At 54.3% G+C, this 25695-nt stretch overlaps 8 protein-coding genes across 8 annotated transcripts; 5 read left to right on the top strand and 3 right to left on the bottom strand.

The window, feature by feature from the left end:
* Positions 1–698: 698 nt before the first annotated feature.
* IE81DRAFT_350417 (ARM repeat-containing protein) lies at positions 699–4357 on the top strand (the record flags this gene model as incomplete). The annotated part of the gene is made up of 9 exons (XM_025516533.1): positions 699–815; positions 952–1044; positions 1140–1436; positions 1529–1619; positions 1700–2748; positions 2816–3053; positions 3124–3546; positions 3631–4156; positions 4228–4357. 9 exons carry the CDS (start codon positions 699–701, stop codon positions 4355–4357), a joined length of 2964 nt encoding a protein of 987 aa, XP_025366325.1.
* A 601-nt stretch (positions 4358–4958) lies between these two features.
* Positions 4959–5958, top strand: IE81DRAFT_43331 (hypothetical protein). The gene has a single exon (XM_025517343.1). It carries the CDS (start codon positions 5057–5059, stop codon positions 5681–5683), a length of 627 nt encoding a protein of 208 aa, XP_025366324.1. The 5' UTR covers positions 4959–5056; the 3' UTR covers positions 5684–5958.
* On the bottom strand, positions 5894–6911 carry IE81DRAFT_43318 (hypothetical protein). The gene is made up of 2 exons (XM_025517342.1): positions 6434–6911; positions 5894–6374 (listed from the first exon to the last, which is right to left on the bottom strand). Exons 1-2 carry the CDS (start codon positions 6877–6879, stop codon positions 6104–6106), a joined length of 717 nt encoding a protein of 238 aa, XP_025366323.1. The 5' UTR covers positions 6880–6911; the 3' UTR covers positions 5894–6103.
* Positions 6912–11273: 4362 nt separating this feature from the next.
* On the top strand, positions 11274–13040 carry IE81DRAFT_369305 (MFS general substrate transporter; the record flags this gene model as incomplete). The annotated part of the gene is made up of 2 exons (XM_025517229.1): positions 11274–11629; positions 11693–13040. 2 exons carry the CDS (start codon positions 11274–11276, stop codon positions 13038–13040), a joined length of 1704 nt encoding a protein of 567 aa, XP_025366322.1.
* A 68-nt stretch (positions 13041–13108) lies between these two features.
* On the bottom strand, positions 13109–17798 carry IE81DRAFT_326810 (hypothetical protein). Its single transcript, XM_025514920.1, has 12 exons — positions 17388–17798; positions 16880–17299; positions 15870–16773; positions 15765–15796; positions 14716–15690; positions 14390–14645; positions 14303–14318; positions 14084–14221; positions 13708–14010; positions 13535–13641; positions 13409–13465; positions 13109–13346 (listed from the first exon to the last, which is right to left on the bottom strand). The coding sequence occupies exons 1-12, from the start codon at positions 17505–17507 to the stop codon at positions 13294–13296; spliced, it is 3381 nt and encodes a 1126-aa protein (XP_025366321.1). The 5' UTR covers positions 17508–17798; the 3' UTR covers positions 13109–13293.
* Positions 17799–20238: 2440 nt separating this feature from the next.
* On the top strand, positions 20239–22234 carry IE81DRAFT_43220 (alpha/beta-hydrolase). The gene is made up of 2 exons (XM_025517341.1): positions 20239–20661; positions 20751–22234. The coding sequence occupies exons 1-2, from the start codon at positions 20344–20346 to the stop codon at positions 22035–22037; spliced, it is 1605 nt and encodes a 534-aa protein (XP_025366320.1). The 5' UTR covers positions 20239–20343; the 3' UTR covers positions 22038–22234.
* On the bottom strand, positions 22120–24809 carry IE81DRAFT_326808 (hypothetical protein). The gene is made up of 3 exons (XM_025514919.1): positions 24459–24809; positions 24282–24373; positions 22120–24186 (listed from the first exon to the last, which is right to left on the bottom strand). The coding sequence occupies exons 1-3, from the start codon at positions 24487–24489 to the stop codon at positions 22432–22434; spliced, it is 1878 nt and encodes a 625-aa protein (XP_025366319.1). The 5' UTR covers positions 24490–24809; the 3' UTR covers positions 22120–22431.
* A 488-nt stretch (positions 24810–25297) lies between these two features.
* Positions 25298–25613, top strand: IE81DRAFT_332533 (hypothetical protein; the record flags this gene model as incomplete). The annotated part of the gene is made up of 1 exon (XM_025515318.1): positions 25298–25613. A coding segment is annotated over one exon (316 nt), but the record flags the coding sequence as incomplete, so codon positions are not given.
* Between the last annotated feature and the right edge of the window lie 82 nt (positions 25614–25695).

The raw sequence follows: 25695 nt of genomic DNA, 5'->3' as shown, positions 1-25695 counted from the left end.
TAAGAGTCAAACTTTGACTCAAATCACGTGTTCGCGCGCGGCCTGTACGCGGCGAGCAGCCAACAGACAGGTCAAGAGTCAAGTCCTGAGTGCTCTCTTAATATTGCATGGTGATTCTTCTGTTCGTGATGCGGTGAGCATGTGCGGCGCGCTTTGCTATAGCTGCTGCACGGCACGGTGATCACTGCCGCTGGCCACTGTGACTGCATATGCGACTCAGACTGGGCTGGCTGCGCGCATCTTGCATGCGATAATGGTAATTGATGAATCTTCGCAGAGCCCACAGCATCCTTGAGAATCACGTGGATTCGTCTTGATAGATTCAAGATTCAAGATTCTCAAGATTCAAGATTCACAACATCCTTCACTCAACTCACGACTTAGACTCTGGACAGCCTTCCTTGGTGCCCTGTTCTGTCTTGCCCTGCCCTGCCTACCTGCCTGCCTCCACCACCCTTCAGCCCTTTGCGCTCTTTCTTCCTCCCACTCACGACTTTCATCTCACAAGTCACAACAGCCATTGAAATTGCGCCGAATATTGGCCGATCTTTCGGACTTTGCGTTAAGTCCAATCCGATCCATCTTGTCCAGACACGCGACGACGCCATCAGCCCTGCCCAGCGACGATCGCAAAGACTGTCGTCCCATCTGCAAGTGCTGCATCCTTTTAGCTTCTCGGCAGAACAGGCAGAGACGTAATGTCGTCCAGCTCAAGCACGAGCACGGTATTAGAGGCGCTGGATGCGCTCTACAAGAATCCTGATGGCGGCGCAAAGAATCGCGCGAACGCCTTCCTGCAAGAATTCCAATCTCAGGTGAGCAGGAGGAGCGAGCCGGAGAGCACTGAATGCCGCATCAAGCTGATGCTGATGATGATGATGATGCTGACGCGCTGCCGAGCGTCGACACGCTTCCTGTCGACGACTATTCTGCCTTGCCTTTGCTTGACAGAATGAAGCGTGGGAGACGGCCAATGCGCTACTGTTGGCCCAAGAGTTGCCTCTGGAGCCGAGACTGTTTGCTGCCCAGACTTTTCGAAGCAAGGTGGGTGCGCTGTGCGACACCCAGCACTCATGCCCCATGCACCGCCGCTCAACAAGCCTGCCCCTGCCCTGTTGCCCCTTGGCCCGCCCTTGCAGGTCATCTACGACCTTGCGAGCCTGCCAACCGAACAGTGGGCAGGCCTTCGCGCGACGCTTCTCGACGCTCTTCAGTCGTACGTGGGCGGTGCGAGGGTGGTGCAGACCCAGCTGAGCCTGACATTGGCTGCTCTCGCACTGCAGCTGCCAGACGGCTCAGACGCTGAATGGGGAGACCGCGTTGTGCCTGCCATGATCGAGCGGTTCGGCAAGGATCCCGCAAGCGTCGGCACCTTGCTTGAGTTCCTCACCGTCTTGCCCGAAGAAGTGACGTCGAATGCGCGCATTCCCGTTGATGTGAGGGCCGTGGCACCTTCGCATCTCACCGCTCAGCTCATCTCTCTGCTCCATCATTGATATCTTCCCCCACATCGATCCACCCCCTTCAGAATGAGCAGTACATTGTGCGCCTGCACACCCTGCTCAATGCACAAGCGGGAGAGGTGCTGCGCATCTTGTCAATGTACATCCAAGCCGAAGGTGCGCGCAACAGGAATAGCATGGGTAGAGAATGGCCTCTGTGTCCAGAACTAACCGATTTGCGTCAATCATACTTGCAGGGATCACTCCATCTCTGCAGATCTCGGTGCTCCAGTGCCTTCGCAGTTGGCTTAGAGCTGGCGAGATACACACAAGCAACATGATCCAGACGCCCTTGTTTGCGTTTGCATTTGATGCCATCAAGCATGAGGAGCTCTTCGACATCGCCATAGACGTCCTTTCAGAAATGATCAACGAAACCCAGGAAGTTCACGAGAACATGCCCATCATTGAGCTCATCATCTCGCGCTTGCTGCCTCTCCGGGAAGACTTGGCGCGAGCTATGCAAAGCGAAGATGAGGACAAGGTGCGGGGCTTGTGTCGCCTCTTCGTCGCTGCAGGCGAGACCTACAGGCTCTTGATCCTCAAACACAAATCAGAGTTTTTGCCAATCGTGCAAGCCATCGCGAGCTGCGCAGCGTTTCCCGAGGTGGAAATTGCTCAGATAACGTTCAGATTCTGGTGGCTGCTCGCCACAGTTTTAGCAAAGGCTAGGGAGGCGGACCCGGAGATCAAGCCCTTTCTGGAGATCTTCGAAAACCTTCTCAGCATCGTCATCAAGCTGCTGCGCTGGCCTGATGACGTCGATACCGCTTCCTCGAGCAGCGTCGCGGATCACCGAGACTTTAGACATTTCGTGGGAGACACCCTCAAGGACTGCTGTTACGTCCTAGGAGCAACCGAGTGCTTGGGCAAATCTCTGCAGATGGTCGAAGCTCTCCTGGCTCAGTCTCAGCAGGCTGCTGCTGCAGGCGCTCAGGGACCCAAGTGGCAAGACATCGAAGCGCCTTTGTTCAGTATGCGAGCCATGGGAAGTGAGGCCGATATGCGGGACAACAATGTTACGCCTCGGATCATGGACATTGTTGCTTCCTTGCCGGACCATCCCAAGGTCAAGTACGCGGGACTTCTCGTCATATCTAGATACACGGAATGGGTAGCTGGACATCCCGAACGAATTCCTACCCTTCTCAGCTACATCTCCAGCGGATTGTCCGGAGCCCAGGTGGACGAGACTGGTGCCGCGGCTGCTCAAGCCATCTTGTATCTCTGTCAAGATTGCGCACCAGTGAGTACGGCCCAAGGGATAGATGGCCTGGCCATATGCTTACAATCCTGACCAACGTGTGTAACAGCATCTTGTGGCCTATCTGCCGCAACTGTACGAATTCTTTACGGGGCTCAACACTTCTGCGCTCCCCGCTTCGGATCTGATTCCGGTCACCGAGGGAATAGCCTCTGTAGTTGCAGCAATGCCTACCGATGGCGCTGCGGAGACCGCGCTGCAATTCCTGCAACCGAATTTGGCGGCTCTTCAGCAGTTCGCTGCAGCTGGCCCTGACCAAGCAAAAGCGGCGATCGATCATGCCTCTGGTGCGTACACTCCACGTGTGAGCAAATGTGGTCCCCGACTCACCCCTGAGAGTTCCCACCACATTTACAGCGCGCATGGAGCAAATCCAAGCCTTTCTATCTGTGCTGTCGTCCAGCTCCGACTTTGGAAAGCAGCTACCGGCGTCGTGCTCGACGACTTGCAATGACGCATTCAGAATAGTGGACAGTATCGTTGCGCTCTACCCCAATTCGCCCCAGCTTGCCGAGCGCTCGTGCCAGCTTTTGCGGCGCGGTATGGCGCTCTTTGACGACCTGGCTACACCCATCATCCCATCTGTTCTAGGTCGCCTGGCGCCAGCATTCGTACAATCTGGAATCCCAAGCTACGCCTGGATTATTGGGAAATGCATCGATCTATGGAGTGACCGCGCTGATGCCGCACTACAAAGCGCCATGCAATCGGCTTTCGAGCAGGTCAGCAGTAAGGTCATACAAATGCTAGAAACGACGCCGACACAGGAGATGGCCGACAGTGAGTGCCAGACGCGCCAAAGACGTGTCTTTTGGTGTGCGCCAATGGATCGCCAACTGACTCATTCCCGAACTCTCTTCAAAGCGCTCGACGACTACATCTCGGCTTCTTTGCAGGTCTCGGCGCGAAATCCGGTGCTTCTTTTTCCAACACCAATCTTTCCGCACGCTTTCCGCGCAGCCGTCACAGCACTGACACTGCTTGATCAGCGAGTACTCGGCACTAGTATCGATTTTCTTTGCGAGGTCTTGGGGCACGACAGCTTGTCACTACCGGTCAATGAAGGACACGCCGGGGTGTCTGTGGTGCCATACGGAGAGCCGGGATCAAGAAGATCTGACACCCAGCCGACCGAGCTTAATCATGCTATAGCTGACAACGTCCGCAAAGTTGTGGCCAATCAAGGTCAAGCTTTGACGAGTGTGCTGATAAGTGGGCTTGTTGGGCACTTCCAGCCCGATATTCTGAGCACTGTCATGACAGCGATTAGATTACTCGCCCTCGCTTTCCCACAAGAGACGATAGGATGGGCAGCTCATGCGGTCGAGCCCTTGCCAAACACGACGGTGCCAAGCAAAGACAAGCACGCCTTCATGACGAACTTCTCGAAGTGAGTGATCAACCTTTGAGCGCACGCCGACCCCGCGACATGCTCACAACGTGGATTGTTTCAAATGCCAGCGCGATTGCCACGTCGTCCCCCGTCAGAACCGCACTCACAGGACTTTACGGGGCTTCGCGCAAATCGAGGGAGCGCGCACTGGTGGACAGGGACGGCGGCGGCGGTTTCGACGTCGACCGGCCGACCTGAGCGCACTACGTCAATGCTGCGCTTCGACGCGTCTGTGCTTGTTGCACTCTATCCTCAGTCTACGTACGACTTCTGACGAGACTGTGCGAAAAAGGCGCGCGAAGTATGGTACCGAGGGCGCATACCCGCCCCTCGTCGAATGAATGCCCGAGCATCGTATGCGAGTATAGCCTTCGAGTAAGACGTTTGCAGCACAATCTAGGTGTGGCGTGCATCTGCGCTGTCCGCACGTTGGTCAACTTGTGCCAGTGATCACACCATATGTGTCAGTGAGTTGAGTGATGGCGTTCTGACTGAAGCCCATCGTTGCCGGACCAGTGGACTTGGCGCGTGGTTCGTGGGCGTCACCGCTTCCCAGATGCACCGCGGGATTGCATCCCTCGTCTGTCAGCCCATTCCTTTGTATAGCGCATAGTAATCCGGGTCAGTCTCCTACAAATAGTGGAGAGGCGCGTGTGGGTGATCTTTGTGATCGTCACGCTTGAAGTTGAGCAAGAGGTCATTTGTGCTACACATTATAATCGTTGGCGTTCGAGTGTTCTGACCTTGGCGTTGTCACTTTTTGGGTCGCTGCTTGAGACTGTTGCGAACTCCCGGCACTGGCGCCTCATCATGTATCTGCCTAGGTCGACAGACTACGCATGAAGGAGTTGGAAAGACTGGAGGCTGCGTCTTCGTGTTGTTGACGCCCGGTGTCCAATGCGCAACTGCAGCATACTGGCAGTGGAAGGACGAGGGGATATCCGTGCCCAAAGTCGCGCCCGTATTCAAGGACACGTAAATTGCACAGATCTTGTACACCAATCAGCATCAGAGACTCAAGAATCGTCGCGTCTTGCCCATCCTGCCCTTTCAAGATCACCAAGCTTGCCGGGACCCGAGCAAGATTGGCTTGAAGCTCCTGAACACGCAGAGTGCTTCATCGACCCACCCTCGCAGACTAAGTGTCATTGCCATTCTGATCTCGTCACCTCACTCCCTCGACCTCGACTTAGCCCCTTGGTGGCTATGCTGCTATTTCACTTGTTGTTTGCTATGTGTGGATTGCTGTCACGGCTCGTGGGTGCGCAGGTCTCGTTGTCTAATCATCGACGGCAGGATGCATTCTCTTGCGAAGCAACAGTAGGACCCCCAACTTGTCCTGATGGCGCGCCTGTGCAACAAAAGCCGTCCTCGGAATCCACACCTAACGGCTGTGGTGATGCGCACCATGAACTTCTCACGACATTTTTGAATGCGGTGGTTCCACATTTCGTCGATGCTTGCAATCAACACGATGTATGCTACGGTGAGTGCGGAAGTCTTATTCTCGGACCTCAGAACTGAGTAGTCACTCCATCAATCCTACATTCTGCACACCAGGAATTTGTGGGGCAGACTTTGACATTTGCAACGCCGAGCTGAGGACAAATTTGAAGTCCGTCTGCGATTCATCCGACTTCCTCGACGATGACTGCGGAGATGGCGAAGATGACTTAAGCAGCGCTTGTAGGGCCGCAAAGCAAGCTCAATGTCGATCAGAAGCAGATATCATGTGGGCTGCCTTGAAGGTAAGGAAAGCCATTCTTTGTACTTTCCCGACTACAGCTTCTTTGATGATGCACTGAAGCTCGTTCTTCGTCCACACAGTTCAGCAAGCCGCTAGGGGTGATCGGAGTGGACAATGGCTGCGAGAATTTCCGCAAAGCTCAAGTGAAAGCGTGCGGATGTGATACTGCCTCGGCAGAGAGCGACTGAATAGCTGCGTCATCGTCTGTTCTTCAAATTATGGGCGACGCCGTGGGCCGGATCACGGCCTCTCTGCTTGGAAGCATATCTCGCCCACTTGTAAATGTCTGGCCTAGAGAGCAATGTGTCCAGAGAGTTGTACGTCGTTGCTAGCGCCATTTCATCGATCTTTGCGTGGATGAATGAATGGCACGGTCGACACAGCATACTGATGCGTGTTTGCATCTCTCGCTTGGTAAAGATGCCTCTACGCAGCAGCTCTTGATGCGTTGTTTTGGGAATGAGGTGGCTGTCAAAGCGAGAGCATAAGTTTCTGACTGTCAGCATCAACCTCGCCGCTACACTCACTGCTCTGTAAGCATCATGCAGCGTTCGCACAACTCGCACTCGCCAAGCGCTCCCTTCTTCTGCCTTTGAATCGTGTTGGCAGGGTCTTGCTCCTCAGCCTGGTCCCCATCCTGCTGCTTGCACAGCTTAGCATATACCTCGAGAACCTCGGAAGTGCACAGTACACTGTCATGTTCCTCCAAACCCAGCAGCTCTACCAAGGCGTTCTTCAAAATTGAGTGAAAAGGATGATTCTCCGCTTCCTTCATCGTGACGCTGCCACCATGGTCTAAGATCTTGGAGGCGTCCAAAGTCAAGCCTTGATGCTTCACCTCCTCTAATACGTATTCAGTGACCTCGAGCTCAAGTTCGACGTCGGAGTCATCGCCTTGCAGCTGCAAAATCTGCGCTTCCAATGCTAGCCTCAGCACATCGTACCTAGTGCTAATGATTGACCCGCTTGGCATTGCACATGAAGGTCTGCGAGGTGATGATGGTGTCAGCTGCTTACGAGAGCTGCACCTGGCTGGCGCGGCGCGTGTTGCTGGACAAAGCAGCACACTGCGAAGCATATGTCTAGCCTCCACATGAGACTCGGATACAAGACTGGGAACATCCAGTCACGTGCGCTGTCGTGACTTCAGCAGTTGCAGTCATGAGAGTGAGGAGTCTCGAGCAAGATGAGCCGTGCGTCGGATGCCTTGATATATCAGGGACTCCTGAACTTGCCAAGATTGCTCCCAAATTCTGATTTTGGTCGTGAGACTCCGCTCCCTTCAGGGGCACTGCGCAGCTCATTGATATACCCATTTACGACAAGCATTGTTGTACCCTCTGTGAGCACTACCCTCAACACCTTCATATAGCTTTTCTTGCGTCTATGCCTCCAGGCTTAAACAACAGGGCGGGCTGGTGCATCACTGCTGCCAAGAAATTGCTCAAAGTGTGCTCGAATGATTCCAAGTTGAAATTGAGCAGACGCGCCTTCACAAACAACTAACCGGCCAAGTTCCGTTCTATCGACGGCAATGAGTCAAGTCTTGACGAAGCAAGCACAACCTTAAATCTGAATCACATGCTTGAACCGACCAAGCGCAGACACCTGAAACTATGTAAAAGGCACTCACTACCTCATGTAAATCTGAGTGGCGTGGACTGATTCAGTGCGGTTTGTGGAATGTCGTTGAGGTGACCTGCTGCGTGCAGGTCTAGGAAGGAAACCCCCCTCCCCACCCCCTCCTTACCCCGTCTTTCGGTGGAACGTTTGCTGGCAAGAAGTCCGTAAACCGCTTTGATTTATAACACACCGAGCCTGATGCTGCCTTCCCAAGCCATCTAGCATCTAGCACCGATACGTAAGAGCGACTCCCGGGCCCTCGCTTTTCGAGTTAGCACGCAAATCAATCTCATGGCCAGTGCTCCCAATCTGTAGGATTGTGCTGTCTGTCTGTCTGAGCTGAAGCTGTAGGCCGGCCTACTGACACGACACGATTCGTGCTGCCAACATTGGTGGTCTGGGGTGTCACTGTGAAAAGGTCACGATATCACTGAAATGGATGCATTGGTAAGAAAGAGGGGGAGAGATTCTCTCTGTGTAGTGTTTACATGCATACGTATGCAGTGGTGACGGCGTACATCCGGTCGCGTGTTCTGACAGCTACCTATCAGGTCGAAGATTATGCTTGAAATCGCGTTGTGAGTAAAGAGTCAGAAACGATCATGCAGACTTCGTGTATCTGTCCTTTGGTTGAATTGGGTTCTTGCGGGGTGTGTCCGATTCGGCTGCTGAGATAGCACTCACTGTGGTGACCCTCTTTCATCACTGCGACCATGCCTCGGATAAGCCATCCTGAGATGGCTGCTCGACAACCTGAAAGTGGCGAGTTGCGCCTCGAGGCTTCGATGATTGCGCATTTTGTAATGCACAAACGAGAAGTCTTTTCCGATCTCCGGCGTGGCGCCAGAAAGCAATGCAATAAAAGCCGAAATGCTGATGCGAGTTCTCATGTCACATTGCTATACTCGAGACTGCCGCATTTTGCGCTCGCCGATATTGCGCTGACTGGACCTGAGGAATAGGCACGGGAAAATGCACAGCACCATCGGTGACGCATTGCTACTTGCCGAAGCTGTTGAGCAATTATTCCTGGGAATGGTTTGTGGGAGAGGAAGCATGATTAAGGAAGTGCGGCCGGCGGCAGACGATAGGTGGTTTTTTTTTTTTTTTTCTCTTCCCTTACAAGCTCATAGCAGTCTCACGAAGGTCAGCAGCCCAGATTCACTTTACCTGCTGGAGAACAATTATCCGCGCAACGTCTGGACGGCCGTGGCCATGAGCCCGACACTATGATTTCGAGTCATCAGAACCTGGCTTCACAACCGAAGCGGTAAAGCAGGCAGGTAAGTAGTTTATAGAGAGCGCTCTAACGGTCGAAGTCCATCACGTCTGCACCGAGAGAGCCTTGCCCCAGTCTGCGTTAGATTGTACGTTCGTCTTGACGTCCCAAAGTTTGTCAGGCTAGGATGAGTATCGCACTACAGCGAAATGTCTGTGAAGAACTTCGCTACAAGCCCACTAAACAAAACAAGAGGAGCAGACTGCGCCGATTTGCCTCGACCCCGGGAACAGTTCAAATAAATAGCCTCTATGGGGCATGACGGACAGCACCTGCAGCCAGAGAAGATCCGCTGGAAGTGCTGTTGAAAGCTCAAAGTCTTAGTTCCAGCAGAAATTGTTGAGCGTAGGAGCTGCGTGACGCGTTGACGACCTGACATCTCCCAACGCCCTTCTTGGAGGATGTCAATGGCACATATTCTATCGCTTCGAGTGTGAGCAGCAGATCATGGTGGAATCTTGTCTGATGCTAGAAGCGTTTTCTTGTAAGTCTAATACCAGCGACTTCCCTAATTATGACCACTCGTCGCTCTTCTCTCTCTTTTTCAAGGCGCGTCGAGATATCTGTGATGGTCGAACAAAAGGGCACTGATCCGAGTGAGTCACATGGGCAAACCGCAACATAGTGTTACTTCTCTGAAAATTCATCTCAAGAAAAATCCACCATTCTCTCTTTGGTCAACAAAGCCGCAGCGGCGGAGGTACAATCCACGCGTAGCCGCTGCAATCTCTTCGCTCAATCTTGCACTATGCTGCATCTCTTTATCTGGCTTGCTCAAGATAAAATTTAGAAATTGTTTACGCTGCATGAGCGCGCGGAACATGGTCAAGTTCAGCGCACGAGGCTATACGAATGGCTGTGCTAGGCACACTCCACTGTTTCCTACTGTATGATGGAGCGGCTTTGGCCGCTTGGTTTGAAAGAGCTGGATGCTGCGACTACTTTCGCCGGGCGTCACCACCGGGCAACTTGTGAGGCCTTGCGTCCTGATTGCCAATTGTCCGTCTCATGGTTCACTTTGTGAATGCTCGACTATGGCTGGAGGAGTCTGATTGCAAATTGCTGTTCATTTTTTGATCCCGTGATAATCCCACGGGAATGCTGTGCAGCAGGGGTCAAAGCATAAAAGAGACATGAGCGACTGCTGCAAGGGTAGCAGAATGTCTCCCGTTTCATCTGTCCGATATCCCTTGTTTTCGGCAAGCAAGCAGAATAACATCCACGTACTGTGTGAAGCTTTGTAAACTTCCGTCGGGATTTATGAAGGGGGGGCGGGGGCGAAATGCCGTACTTGATTTTTTGGTCAGAATCCCTAAGACAATGACTTTAGTACTGCGTGAGCAGCTTCACGGGCCGTGAAATCATGCGCCAGAACGCTAGACTTCTCAAGATATACAAGCCCTGCTGTGACTGCTCTGGGGCATGACGTGGAAGAACCCTCAGCCACACGGCTCCTATGTCGGCCTTTTCGTTGCTCGACATGCAAGGTAGCGTCAAAACGCTGGCTTGGATCGAGTGACCTCGGCAATGTTGCTGTGGGAAATATCTCATTCTGTAGCAGTATATAGCCAGTAGAAGTGCATGAAAATTGCATCAAAATTCGGAAAACCTTACATGCAGCTGAAAGAATCACGAGTTCGAAGACCCACGGAAATACGAAGGACGAGTGTGGAGTGAAATTTTGCGCTGACCAGACCAGAATCTGGCATCAGAACTCGAATGTTCGAATCTTGGTTTGAAAGACAACACTCTCGAAATTCACACCACAAGCACTCAAGTGCCCCAGAGTCTGAGCTGACGACATAGGAATAGATTATGAGCTCGAAGCGGGACGTACAAGCCTAGTCCGAGCTCGAAATGGAACTTCCCTGGCGCTCAAACCAAAGACTCGTGACGAATGGTCTTCGACTCACTGTGAAAACCGAAAGCACGAAACGTATGAGTCAAGAACGCGACAAGAATGCGTATCACAACTTTGACAGCGTCCGCCAACAGTCATACATGACAAATCTGCGTCTAGTGGTGCAAGCAGAGCCCTTGCAGAAGATCGAACAGCATCGATTCGCTCTCACTTCCTACTTTGCAGCCTCCTGCGTCAACTGCTGGCTTTTTAAAGTAATCGATCGGTGTGGAAGAAAATCTCTCACGCTGTTCTTCACGTAGTGGGCTGAAAGAAATGCTCCGATAATCATCTTGGCTCGAAGCAACCCTTACACCGAGGTTTCAATGGATTTGATCAGCGTGGCTTCATTGCTACGCCACGTGCGGAAGTGCTAGTTGACTGACCCGAATGATGATGCTGTGGAGGCGTTGCCGGGCACTTATTTGGGCGAGGAAAGCAGCTGTCATACTTCTTCGTGGTGCTACGTCGCCCCGGACATTGTAATAAATTGCGAGTGCTGCCAGCGAGCTGACTTCGAATGCCCTGCTGAAGCCATCGAGCTTGTCATCTGTCATCATATATCATGAACGACAGCACAATCGAAATCAGTCAATTCAGCACGTCTTTCCAAGGCCTCACAACTTCACATGCAGCACTGACAGCCTACATGTCCTCAACGTCAATCTTGTACGAAATGCCTGGGTCGATTCGTAGCTCGCCCATAAGTAGGCAAGTGGCCATTGCATTGGCTCATGGGCAAGCGCTGAGCATGACGTCGAACGTTCTTCCGACCACGACACTTGTCAGAGCGGCTCACCAAGGCAAGAAACGCGTTGGTGACAATTCTACCTGCCTCGCAGAGACCGAAACTCAAGTGATTTCACGGGTGTCCGTGGCCCAGCATCCCTGGACCTGGCCTAGCAGAGCGAAATACAGCGCGTAAGACTGGTGTGTCTCTGTTTGTAACGTGCAGATGTTGACGGATCAAGCTTTGTTCTGCAGGGTATTTTGGCTGTTTGCGTTGACCATCGCGGTCAACGTCAATGGCGCTGGATTTGCACCGATCGCTGAGTCCGTGGCGAAGGAGCTCAACACCTCGAAACAGACGCTCTTGGTAGGCAATGCCTTGTACTTTGTAGCACAGGGCGTTGCTCCACTGTTGTTAGCACCGCTTTCTGAGATCCAGGGTCGGCTTGTGATCTACAGTGTGAGCGGTGCCTTGTTCTGCCTCTTGTACATTCCCCAGGCGCTTGCTCGCCATGCGGCAGTGTGGATCTTGGCAAGGATAATCCAGGGCTGTGTAGGCTCCGTAGTCGAAGCCAACGTGGGTGGTTCACTGGCAGATCTATTCCATCCTTCACAGCGCGGCGTCATTCTGAGCGCGTACGTGGCTACAAATTACGTAGGCACCGGGTGCGGACCTCTGCTTACTGCTGCTAGCGCATCCCTTGGCTGGAGGTCGCAGGCATGGATTGCAATGGCTTTGGCGGCATCGGTTGCCATTGGCTTGCTGATCTTTGGCAAGGAAACCCGCTTGCTGGACCCTGGTCGCGCAGACATATCGCCGTCATCACCGCCTAACGAACCACTAGAATCACAGTGTTCAGAGCGAAACGGGTCTGATCGAGCCGACTCAAGATCTTGTGGACGCGACTTAGCTCGTCCGCTGGTATACCTCTTCACTGAGCCGATCGTCGCCATCTTCTCTGTATGGATTGGCTTTACTTTCGGGGTGTGCTATCTTGTGATCGAGAGCGCCTACATCATTTTCAAGGCTCAACCAACACCCTTCCACGGCTCCAAGGCCACCATGGAATACGGCTGGACCGACTTACAGACAAGTGGTGCGCTGTTGGCCTACGTTGCCGGCGCATTGCTAGGCTTTCTCACAAGTCTGCATCAAGAGAAGGTGTATCAAGGAGTCGCGCGGCGATGCGAAGGGCGACCAACTCCTTCTGAAGCACGTCTGGGCTGGTCATTCGTCGGCGGCGTGACCTTTGCTGCGGCATGCTTCTGGTACGCCTTCGCAGCACAACCCAACGTGCACCCGGCCGCCGCCATTGTGGCCCTGGCTTTCATAGTCGCCGGCGTGTTCCCAATACACTGCGCAAGCTTTGCTTATCTGGCAGACATCTACGAGGAGTTTGCAGCTTCTGCACTTGCTGGCCAGACCTTTGTGAGGACTGTGGCCGCAGGTTGCTTCCCTCTCTTTGCAGATGACATGTATCGCGCCTTGACGCCGCCAATTGCTTCTGCAGTCTTGGGCGCTGTTGCTGCGCTCCAGTGCGCAATTCCGCTCATCCTGATGCGATATGGGCCGGCACTGCGCGCGAGATCAAGACGCGCTTGATCGTTGGAAACGCCAGCGATGCGGTCGATGAACAGCCCTTTGGGTGCCGGCGCTAAGAAGAACAAATACATGATTACTAAGCGTGCGGTCGCAGTCTGCTACAAGACATTCGAAATCTTTACAACCTTCCTGCTAGGGACCTGACAAAGCGTGATGCCAAGGACCGGGGAAATTTGGACGTGAACTGCGTGACGTGTAGCGTTGAGTACGCCGGTGTTCCTCAGCGGTAAGGCGGCTGGAGGCCAGATCACACTCATGACGCCTCAGATGGAGCGTGTTTACGTTGCTGCAATTCTTCAAGCACGTCTGAGTGAGGGGCGTAGTTCGCGTCAGAAGGCTTCAAAGGCGTAACCACGGTTCTAATTCACCTTTCCATTTCCGCTCATCAACGCGCCAGTAGGTCCAGGGTCCGCATGGATCGGTCGCTGAAAGGTGCGGGCATTCAGCGCAAGTCGAGAGCGATCTGCGCACTGTCTCTACACGTGTCGACTTACGTCGAAGCACTTCTTGAATAGCTCCCCTGTTTGCGTCGGTCCAAATTCCATACACGGCGGCGCGGGAACCAGGAGGTCCGGCCTGAACGCCCTCGAGTTTCCACCTCCTAAAGCACAAACGCAAGTAAGCTGTAGTGCCAGGGGTGTTCCAGTGATGTCAGGGCTTGACTCACTCCTCGCCGTCGTAGCTATGGGTAAAGGTCATATGAATGGCAGCAATTGCTCTCCTTTGTCCAATGGACTCGTCACCCGAAGTCGCAAATACTGGGCGAGCGACGCCGTGGACTCGCCCTCTTCTAGTAGCTCCTCCGCTCACGTCGCCGTCCTCTTCTTCGAGCGTGTAATGGTAAGTGGCACCTTCGAAGTGCAGAGGGGGATAGTCGGGATCTTGATGCTCGCTGCTGACATCCACCAAGTCTGCTCTGGTGCTCTTCTCGGCGGCACTGAGTAGCCTCAATCGAAGCTCCAAAAAGTCTCTGGCGGCGCGTGTTTGGAGTGTGGATCAGTGAGCGAGGTGAGTGGTGGGAGGTACGAGGGATGGCCACTCACCCTACCGCTTCGTGCACGTGGGTCAGCTTAGGGGGGTTGCTGTACTGTTGATGATCATGAGGGCCTGCCGTGTGTCCTCGCTGCGCAGCGACGAGGCCATTGTACGCTAGCCAATCGCTGAAGTCTAGGAATGCATAGCTGCATAGAAAACTGATCAGCGCAGACCTCGCATACCTGCGTCTCGGGGTCATGTGGTCACGTGTCACTTTCTGCACTCACGTTCCGATCCAAACACCTGCAAGACGGGTTCGGAGGCGTAGGCGATGAGCGAAAGGGAGGGCAGCGAGACGTCCATCGGCTTCTCACCTTCGATGTGAGCCCAGTCGTGCGAGTCAGGAGACTCAAGATTTTGAGGCTGCAGTTTCTCGCCTCGCGAGTGTGCCCATCCCCAGGGAGGTAAAAGGAGGTGTGAAGTCCTGTTCTTGGCGTGCTCAGGGTCCACAAAGTCATCATGCGACGGGGCACCAAGCTGTGGGTTGAGAGAACGCGGACCGGCAGTTGCTGATGCAAAAGCGGCTCCCCAGTGATGCACTTGCCGAGCGTGCAGAATGTTACATCGCATCTGTAAAAACACAACACGTAAACACTGAGCGAGAAGTCAGGGGAAGGAGCAGATCCAATGTTGTACGCACCACAGTCTGTATCGCTTCGAGTGCAAGCCAATTGACGGTCTTTCTATGGGGAATGGGATGTAGCAATCTGCGTAGCTTTGCATTGCGCATTTCTCTTCTTGCAAGACCGCCTTGTGCTTGCCCTATGAGCAACCTCAAACGAAATTCCACTGAGTCACTCCCAAATTCATCCCCTTCCATCAACGAGAAGAGGCCTTCATAATCCGACGTCTCTGAAGTGAAGTCTTCGTCGCTTTCATCTTCGGACAAGAAGAGCACGCCGTCATCGGCTTGTGCTGCGCCGGCGATGTGGTCTTCAGGCTGGTCTAGGGGGAAAGGACTGCCTTGGCTGGAGTCAAGGCTGATGACTTCGATGATGCCGTCAGAGTCCAGCTCGGAGCTCGAATCGCCCAGGTTATGCTCATCGTTGCCTGAGGCATCAGTCGATGTCGCAGGCGAAATTTCCGCCCCCTCTTCCACGTCGCTCTCTGGTGCAACACTCGATGTGAGGTTGAAGCTGCTTCGTTTGCGCCCGGTCGCAGCGGTCTCGCCAAAAAGGTAGCGTTGCAAGAGAACGACATCGGGAGGTCGGAACACGTGTTCTGCAGGCTCGGATTGCATGTACCGAGATAGATGATCTTGCAGCCACCCGTATGATGCGTCAGGATTGCATGACAGTCTTTCCTTGACTGTTGTAAGGCTGGCAAGAAAGGATGGTAGCTGTGATTCCACCCAACTTGGTGCGCAGCACGTCGCGATGTGGAAACGGCGCATGACATCATTCGCGGAGGGCGAGAGCTGAGGGTCATACTTGTAGTGTGGAATTTCTGCGAGAGAAGAGGGGAGGTTGGGGGATGTGGTGGAATCTTCTCCCTTGTGGATCCGCGAGCGTGATTCGTTTCTTTCCGTCTCGCAGAGAAGAGGGTCGAGATGCCTGAGATTGGCCGGCAAATTATCCTCTGCGTCACCTGATTGATCGAAGGCATGGAAGGGACCCTGGGAGACGATCTGGTAGTCTGTGAGTACTCGGGTAGCCAATGCTTTGCGTCCATTGCCATTTGAGCGCTTACCCAGCCGTTCGCAGTTCCCCACCGAGCGGTATCTATTTGCAGGGCGGTCAGCGTAACGCCTCTCAGACCAGCTTCTATGACGTTGCAAGAAACAATGCGACGCACCATAAACGATTCTTTTGGCCGCAGCGCGCAGAAGAACGTCGCCAGGTGGTCCTTGTGTGCTGCCAAGGCTCGCTGCGTGTCCAGTGAGAGTATTGGCGGGATACCACAGTCGAGGATCCGAGATCAGGTCAGCTTCCTCATCTTCGAGCTCTGAGCTGGATCCCGGGTCCACGAAAGCTCCTGGGGTGTGCTCTATGCTGCTTCCAATCGCGCGCATAAGCTTGCACTGAGCCTCACTGCGCCTGTGCACGCTCCGCAGTGTCCCTTTGCGATTCATACGTGGGTGCGAATCTCCACGGTTAGGCAGCTTGTGCGCCAGACTTTGGGCGAAGACGTCGTCGAGCATCTCTCGCGGGCCGTAGTGACAATGCAATTCGGCTGCGAGCTCCTCGTCCACAGGAGGGATCTCTTCCAGCGAAGTGGGCAAAGCGCGTTTATAGGCGCCTCCCAGATTCGTAGCCTTTTCGAAGATGTACCTCAAGTGTTGGGGCGTACTGGCATGCCGAAGGCGAGCCGAACGGCGATCGCCGCCTCGAAAGGCCGCGGTGGAACGTGCCCCGTTTGACGAGGCGTTGGCCTTGTAGTTCTTCTTGAAGAGCGGCTCTGCTGTGCTAGCGCTGCTGAATTGGCCGTCCAGAATCGATTCTTGCATGACGTGGCCACGCTGTCCAGCGATGCCCGTGTTGTGTTGCTGTCGCTGCCATTCGGCGACCTGAGCACAAGCAGCCCGAGGATATATCCAGACGGCAAACGCTCTGCGCCCAGCAGGCGTGTCGTCGAAGAGTCTGGTGAGGGTTTGGGAGGCGCGACTGGGTGGCAAAATGCCGTTGGCGCGATTGCACCTCAAGGTGCGTGAGTGCAGAGCAGCAAGCAGCGTGCGACACACGTCGGCCTGGTTGGCGAGCTGAGCGGACGTGGAACCCAACAAAGTCGATGACCCAAGGTTGAAAGTGTAAGACTGCAGACAAAGGTGCTCGAAACCACGACTTGGCTAGCGAAGCGAAACGCACCATGATGAGTTCGCATTCTGCTCCCATTCGCACCAGCGTTGCAGCACGCGCAAATCGCTTGGCTTGCTCGTCCGGTCTGAACTCGTGCCGCAAATGCGAGCGAAGGCTCTTCTGTATGGAAATAGCGGGCCTGACATCGCCTTGCTCGCATAAGGCTCTAGCCTTTGCCTTGCCTTTGTTCTTTGCGCGAGATGGCGCATCGTCATGGTGCAATGAAGCCTCTGCGACGGCGGTCTCCAAGGGATGACCGATGTAGGGGTAGAGCAATGTGCGCTCACCATCGGGCGTATCCCACCTCGAGTCGTAAAGCAGCTTCCAGAGATGCGCTGCAGATGCAACGTGGCTCTGGAAGCGCTTGCACGTCAAATGCAGAGCCAGCAGAGAATGCGCGTCAAGGCTGACCAGGATGAGGTCCAGCAGCTGAGCCAAGCAGCGGAAGGATCAAGGATCAGCCTGACCGATGAAATTATGCACCTTTTGAGCTCCAAAAGACGACACTTAGACTCACCTCTGGAGGTAAGCGGATAATGGATGCCGAAGCAAGGAGCGCAGGGGCTTGGATGGTAGCGTCCATGCCCGTCTCGTCAGCCCGCCGTTTGCTCGGGGTGATTGTCAGGATGGCAGTCATGCTGGCTTCACGGCCTCTCCAGCAAGGCGAGAAAGATGTGGACGATGGGCATACACCGTTTTGGTACTCTTTTGCGGATCAGCACAGCTTATTGCGAGGGGCGCAGGAGTGAGTTGGCAAGTCTGACTGGGCTGTCTGGGACACGTCGATGGAATGCAAGGTGGCCAGAAGGATTGACTAGGTGAGTGCGTGAAGTCCAGATGAGAATAGCACTAGACTACTGACACATACCCGAGCGCTCAGTCGCCTCGTGGATCGTGAACGCGAGTAGCTAATCATCGAATCATAACCAGGAATCAAGAATGTGAATCAAGAATCAAGAATCAACATGTGAATGTGTGTGCGGCGCTACGTTGGCTGCACGCTTGGCTAGGTGCTTGTGCGGACTGGGCCGCGCACAGTCCTGCGCGTCGCTCGCGGAGCGGAGACCACCTGCGCAGGTCTTGCATCAGACTCTTGACTCAGACCCACTCGCGGGGTAACTGGTTTACAACAATCGCGTGAATATTAAATGACGAGTCAAGAGTCTGAGTCAAGGGTCAAGAGAGAGTACAAGTCAAGAGTCAAGAGTCAAAAGTCAAGAGTCAAGAGTCAAGAGTCATTCGGGTGAGTGAGTTGAAGTCTCGAGTCGAGACCCGGTCGTCAGCAGTAGTGATTCGGTCAATGAAGTACGGTAGACGGACGCAAGCTGATCTTACTGACGCTCGTGACTGCTGACTTGACATTCGGGCAGTCCTTATGTGGCATCATTTCTCCACTCGAAGTCAACGTCTTCTGATGACTTGAATACCTGTGCCGCGCTCAGCCGAATTGAGGGTCGCCGCGGCACGCGAGTAGGTGATCAGTCAATGACCATCAGTCAAGTCTGAACTCACGAATCTTGGTAGTCAAACGTTCCACATGCGTGCTGGTGGTGCAACATGCAGTGCCAGTGTACCTAAGCGCGACCAAGCAATCAAGCCTCCGAGTGACTGAATCGTGGACAAGTCGATGGGACGAGGCATAGTCGTGAGTAGTCTCGAAAACAGATCATGGCGAGATGACCACACGGCCGCCGTTCCCTCTTCGTCGCTCAAGTGTGAGTCAGCAGTCAGTGCGGCGGCCGATCAAGCCACGTTGATTGTGATTGCAGCTTCAAATCACATTCAAAGGTAGGTATTAACCAATAGTAGTTATAAGTATGTCTTGATTGTGCCGTCCAGCATCCGGCGTTGCGTAGCTATGCAGCATGCACCCGCGCTACGTGAGGGAATGAGAAGCGCCACTTGCTAAGAGACATGTCGCGGTGGACTTCAATTTGAATGATTTTTTGATTCTCGATTCTTGATTCTTGAGTCAAGATTCACGATTCTTGACAGAAGTCAAAGTCAAGAGTTTTGAGTTTGAGTGTCGAGCGAGACTTCTGCTCACGTGACTCAAGATCGCGGCTACTCGTGATTCAAAATTCACTCTTGACTCACGACTAACGACTCCATCCGCGCCTCAGCAACAGCACAAATCAAGACTCATCAGCTGAAACAGGCAGGCGAGGATGTCCCGCCGGACTTTTGATATACGTACATCCATTCACACTCGTGACTCACATTAGAAATGGTCCCTTGAGGATCGCACAACTACTCCCTCTCTCCCCCTCTACCCTTGAAGCCGCGTGTCCTGGACGGCTGGCGGTTGTTGCGGAGAGCAGAGTCAAGTCGTGTGCCTATAAAGTCTGTCGATGAACAGCTTTTTGAATCTGAGTCAAGAGTCGTGCCGAGCCTTTGCTCGTGCAGCTGATGACTCTGCGATTCACAGCACTTGACTCGTGCCTCTTCTGACTAGCTGCTGTCCCTCGATCGAATTCGCCCACTTGGCCTGAATCAAGAGTCGCAGTACAAATCTTTGAGTGTTGTGACTGAACTCGTGGCTCGCACTTCCACAGCAGCGCACAAAACGAGGAGAAGGGAATTTTCGCGCAGAGATGCATAGAGGTGCATACACTTTGTGCGGGGCGCATATGCACCGTTCATGGCGTCACGCGCGCGTCGCTTTGTCGGCACTGGGACTGTGACTGTGACTCACGACTGCAGCTGGTCTGCCATCGCGGCACTTTTGACTTGTTCTCTGCATTCGCATTCACGTATTCACCATTCAAATTGCATTTTGATTGCATGGGGTCTTGTTCTGCAGCCGAACGGCTGTTGACTCGCCTGGAGCTTGAGCCTCTAGCCTCCATAGAGGTCGCTCATCATGCATGCTTCTTTTGCCTCCGCCGCTTCTCATGCTGCCCCCCCGATTCGCGTTCGGCTCAGCTGTTGTGCCTCATCGCCAATCACGAATTGCACTCGGACTCCTTGCAAGGGCGCAGTCCCCAAGACCACGAATAAGCTGGCAAAGGTAATCGGACAGTCACGAGCGAGGATAGTGAGTCGCAGTGCAACACTCACATTTCACGCTTCACCATGCATGCATGCATGCATGCAGCAAGAGCGGACTGACAGCCTCTTCTGCATGTTTCCCCGCCTTCTAGCCCAGACCCCCTCGTCTTACCATCAGCAGCCGCGCACGCATTCGTGATGCGTGATTCACGTATCCCCCACACGCGCGCATCCGTCAACCGAGCGTGGGTGGGGGGCCCTTTCAGACGCATCGCAAATCCCTCTCATCCCTCTCTTCCCGCCACGCCTTTTGCTAAACCTCGCACTTTACCCCGCTCTCTATCCTTCCCTTCTTCTTCACCCCCCCTCCTTTTACAAACACCCCTCCGCCTCCTCCATCTCTACTTTCCCTCCTTCGCCCTTTTCTTTATTCGTCCCGACTTGCAAAGGCGTTGAGGTCGCACCCACCTCGCTGCCTCAACATGGCCGACTTTATCGACTACTCGAGGCGCAACCGCACCCCTTCGCCCACAGACAACGCCGGGCAGTCTCACGGACAAGGAGACAACAACCCCTTCTCCGATGGCGGTGATGTCGAGCACGAGAGTGGTGTGGCTCAGCAGCGACCTGGAGGTAGAGGTCACCACTTCGACGTGGAGTATCAGCACACTGCTGCTCCCGAGGAGGGTCAGCACCAAGCCTCCGGCACCGACAATGGCGCTTTCTTCGACCCAGAGTTCCCGGAGGCAGCCCAGGCCGATGGCGATCTCGAGATCGTCTGGTTTCCCCACGTCGTTGCTGTGAGCATGAGTCTTCCTCTGACGTCTGCAGCGACACTGCTGCAAGATGTGCTTGGCGTCATGCTGACACCGAATCTCTTGCTGCGCAGCGTTACCCTTCCATCGGCAAGATTGGCAAGCTGCGTGTACAATTTCGTCAGACCGTATCATTCGGCCTCACGATCGGCGCTCTCGGTCTCGTCCTCGTCGCTGCCTTTGCTCACTATCTGAACCCTTTCAAGAAACGCCGCCCCCATGTCGGCACCGACAGGGAATACGAGCGCCGAATCACTGGCGAGCGCCTTTCCGGTCGACCGCAGTACTACTCCGAGTTCTGGGGCTACAGATGCGACGAGCACGACATTGTCACCGAAGGAGGATGGATTCTCAAAGCTCATCGCATTTCAGACCCTCGCCGCGCCGGTCCCCCCGGCCACCCCGTCATCCTGCAGCACGGTATTCTTTGCAACTCTTCGCACTTTTTCCTTTGCGAGGAGCGTTCCATGGCGTTCTGGTTGGTGGACCAGGGATACGATGTCTGGGTCACCAACATTCGTGCGAACTTCAACGCCGGCCACACAGAGTACAATGACTGGGACCCTCGCTACTGGGCTTGGGGTCTCAAGGAACTTGCTCTCGACCTCCGCGATGTCGTCGAGTTCATCTCGGGTGCCACTGGCTCTCCTCGTGTTGCGTACGTCGGTCACTCGCAGGGCAGTGGTTCGATGTACCTCGCTCTTTCGCCGGGCATCTGTCCGGAACTGGGCAACAAGTTGAGCAGCTTTACCGCCATCGGCCCCTCCGTTTACGCCGGTCCGGTCCTCCGAAAGTTCCCCTTCAGCTTGATGCGCCAGTTCAGGTCCAGAAAGTGGTGGTCTTTCGTCTTCGGCATTCGCGAGTTCATTCCCGCGATCGGTCTCTTCCAAAAGTACCTGCCCGCATTCTGGTTCGGCCACCTCGGCTACGTCGTCTTCCACTTCCTCTTCGGCTTCAGCGACACCATGTGGGCTAGACGCCACAAGCCCAAGATCTTCCGCTCCCTTCCCATGCCCACTTCATCAGAGCTGCTCTATTGGTACATGGCATCTTTCAGCCACCGTGGGTGCATCTTCGACCCTCGTGTCCAGGAGCCATGGTTCCCTCGCACCTTCCCTCGTCACACCGTCATCGGTGGCTCCCTCGACATGCTCGTGCTCGCCAGGCCTCTTTTCGCTCGTCTGGAAAAGTTCGAGCGCAACGTTGACATCGTGCACGCCGTCGAACTGGAAGGCTATGAGCACCTGGACTTCATCTTCGGCACCGACGCATACCGCACAACATACCCTCTGATTCACGAGACTATTCAAAGCTCGTTGACCGACTCTGAACGCAACCCAGAGATGGCTGAGCGTCGTTGAGTCACATGCTCCCTTGCACGCTCTGCCTTCACTACAAGCGATATCAGGCAGCCCGATCTTGCGTACTCCAACAATCTTTCGACGCTTCGCATTGTTTCAACTTTTCTTCATTGCAAACGACTCCGACCTACCTTGGAGCATTTGCTCGATACTCCCGCGAGTCACACTTGTTGCCCCAGCCCCCTCTTCTACCTGCCCGCTCCCTATTTTGCACTGACCGCTGCCGAATCGTTGTACGCAATCCCTTTCACACATGCGCTGCCCACTTAAGTGCCTGCGCTCGCTACCGGCATCGGTACAGCTTGAGGAATCTCATTATAGCTAACCTCAGGTGACCTCTGATGATTGATATTGTGCGCAAAGCGCTGGAGCCGCTGCGCGATTCTTGGACGATTCACGCGATAGCAACGTGACCGGTATCCTCGGTAGCCTGGCTCACTAGAGCACCTGCACCTTCTTGGGTGTCTTCTATCCTCACCTCGAAGCCGTTTTTGGCGAGGTATTCCTTGACTTCCTGGATCGAGACTTCCTTGCGATGGAAGATGCCAGCGGCCAGAGCAGCTTCGACAGATGAAGGGCTGGGCGTCGCTGGCTCCGAGGCCTTGCTGCGCAAGACCATTGGCTCGAAGACGTCCTGAAAGTGTTTTGCGGATCCTGCTCCTGAGCTGGCGACGACAGGGACGTTGACGCTCGATCTGACCAAGTCTATCAATTGCCTGTCGAAGCCGTTGCCTTGTCCATCCATATCTATGCTGTTGATCAACAATTCTCCAGCCCCTAGCCGCACCACACCGCGCGCCAATTGTACCACATCCAAGTCCTTTGCTTCTCTACCTCCGGATACCGTACACTGATACCACCAACACTTGCCCTCGTCCGCCGTACCTGCGAGCCCGCTGACGATGCTACGCTCGTGTGCGTGTCCATTCACTTCTTGCTCCGAAACGTACACTCGCTTGGGATCGATCGAGACCACCACAGCTTGTGCACCGTACGCTTTAGAGATGTTTTCGATGCCAGTCGTGCCTTTTAATGCTTCTGCAGGCGCATTGCCAGGATCTCGCGCTTCATGCTCAGCACTTCCTAATGTTTGAGATTCCGAAATAAGGTCCAGGACGGCATGGACGGCCTCGCTGCCAATGCTGACCTTGTCGGCCCCAGCTCTAAAGTACGCATCAGCTACCTCCTTGGCTGAACGTTTGGTGCCGTCGGGATCGACGGTGTCTTTGATGCCCCCGCCCACAGTGAGAGGAACAAACACGCATGCAGCAGCAGCCTCGACGACTGCCAACATGGGCTGATCGCGGAGTGCGGCCGACCGGAATGAGGTGATGTTGAGGAAGCACACTTCATCTGCTCCTTCCTGGTAGTACCTCTCCGACAACGCGACTGGCTTGCCAAGATTTCGGACCGCCCTTCCTCCGGCATCCGTACTCGTCGACTGCTCGCGCACATCGTAAGATTCGCCTTTCGTCACCACCAGATCGCCTTGGTCGTTGCTTCGCACATCCAGACAAGCCACGACACGCTTCGTCAAGCCATCCTTCTGAGCCGGTTGGACGGCTTGAGAAAGTGGCTTGGGAAGCACGCCTCTTTGCGGCGGGCTCAAACTGGTGCTTGAGCCCGCTGCACGATCGAGCCAAGCTTTGAGCACCTCCAAGCCCGCCCTGCCGCTCTTCTCTGGGTGGAATTGAGTGGCAAAAACGTTTTCGTTGGCGATCGAGGAGAGAAATAGTTCCGTGCCGTACTGCGTAGTGGTGAGAGCCCACCGTTCGTGCTGGTCAGGAACAACGGCAGCCCTGTAGCTGTGGACAAAGTAAAAGTGCTGTGGGTGCGCTTGCTCGTCCGAAAGACCAAATTGCGAAGCGAAGGATGCATCGACGACTGTGTTTGCTCGATTCCAGCCCATGTGAGGTACGCTCTTGCCGCGATCCCTTTCATCGAAGCGCTGCACCTTGCCGGGCACGACGCCGAGACCCTGAACGCCCGGAGCTTCGTCAGAGGACTGGAAGAGGACCTGCATGCCAATGCAAATGCCCATGTACGGCTTGCCTGATCGAATGTAGTCGTGCAGTGCGGTCAGGTAGCCTGACTTTGACAATGACTCGATGGCAGGCCCGAATGCGCCAACGCCGGGAAACAGCAAGGCCTGTGGGATTTGTTTTGGCAAGAGGTGGCATTGAACATGCGCGTTAGAATGCGATTTCGGGCTCGGGTGTATGCGCGAGGTGGAGAAAGACTGACGGTGACATTGTCGCTTTGCAAGTCATTTGGAGAAGTGACCCACTTAAAGTCGTGGCCCAACTTGCGAATCGAGTTGGCCAAGCTACGAACATCTGCGATGAGCAGGCAGGAGGGAGTGCAGGTGTAGGTAAGCAGCGACGAGATGAGGCCATCAGGGCCACGACTGTGATCACTAACTGCCTGCTCCGTAGTCGAGAAGATAGAGCATGACGAGGAAAGCGAGTAGGCAGGCCAGGGAAGAGAGATACAGAGAGGATGCAAGGTTGGTGGTGGTGAGGTAGAAGGTATGGGAGAGTCTAGCTTAGGTTGCAACAGACAAATTGCTGTGCTGTGCTCGAGGGTGACCTCGAGTCAAAGGCAGGGTTGATGCGAGCCAAAGTATGGCAACAGCAAGACAGAGATTGAAATCAGACTGTTCTGTTGCGAATGCTCAGAGATGACTCGACGAACTTGCGAACTTGCGAATGAGCAAGATCGATGGTGAATCAACAATTTGAAGTCGTGAATCAAGAATGTGATCGAGTCATGCCATCAGAGTTGAATCAACGATTCACAATTCGAATTTGATACCTGATTCAATAATTGCAGCTCACAACTTGACGTGCGTGACTCTTGACTGCCGTGCGTGCCTGCGCCTGCAGATCTTCGCGTCCCTCCACTCATCACGTGAAATCAGAATTTTAAATTTCAAGCGGCAAGAATCACGAATGCAAAGTCAAAAATCACGATCGTGAATCACGAATGTTGTTTTGAATCTCGCTCAAGAATCCCCCTGAAGTCAAAAGTATTCGCAAGCGTTAGACTCACGACCAACCGTTGGGCAAAATTGGGAGATCAATCAGGATCAACACCCACCAAGCTTCATCCTCGCCTCTCGTCGCCTCGCCACACGCCTAATTGGTCGCGAGTCGTGATTCCAAAGTCTGAAGTTCAGTCGTCATTGATCAACAGTGCGGGTCAGCGTAGACTCCTGCCTACAACACCGCACGCGTCTCTGCACGCCGAAAAGTCCAGTCATGGCACCTTCCAAGTCCAAAAAGACGGCCAAGACCAATGTCAGCGCCATCGCCTCTTCCCTTTCCGGACAAGGAGATTTCACGCGCAAAAAGGCAAAAGTGGGGGTGAAAAAGGTGGGCAGCAACGCGACGAGGACAGATTTCAAGGCGAGATCCATCGCGCTGCCCAATCAATCCGTGCTCGGCGCGGCACATCGCAACGACGAGACACCGCAAGGCGCAGAGGCATCGTTGGAGGATGCGAGGACTAGAAGAGGCTTGGGACTGGCCCAGCTGGTGGTGCAGACGAGGCACTACAGCAAGGATGTAAAGAGGGGTGAGTACGGACAGCATGTAGAGTGGCAAGTGAGCCAAGCCAAGCTCAGCTCGGACTCTGCAACGCCCCCCCCCCCCCCCCC

This window comes from Ceraceosorus guamensis (genome assembly GCF_003144195.1).
Source record: "Ceraceosorus guamensis strain MCA 4658 unplaced genomic scaffold IE81scaffold_139, whole genome shotgun sequence".
Classification (NCBI taxonomy): domain Eukaryota; kingdom Fungi; phylum Basidiomycota; class Exobasidiomycetes; order Ceraceosorales; family Ceraceosoraceae; genus Ceraceosorus; species Ceraceosorus guamensis.
Note: the sequence above shows the minus strand (reverse complement) of the source record. Positions and strands in the feature narration are given on the sequence as shown.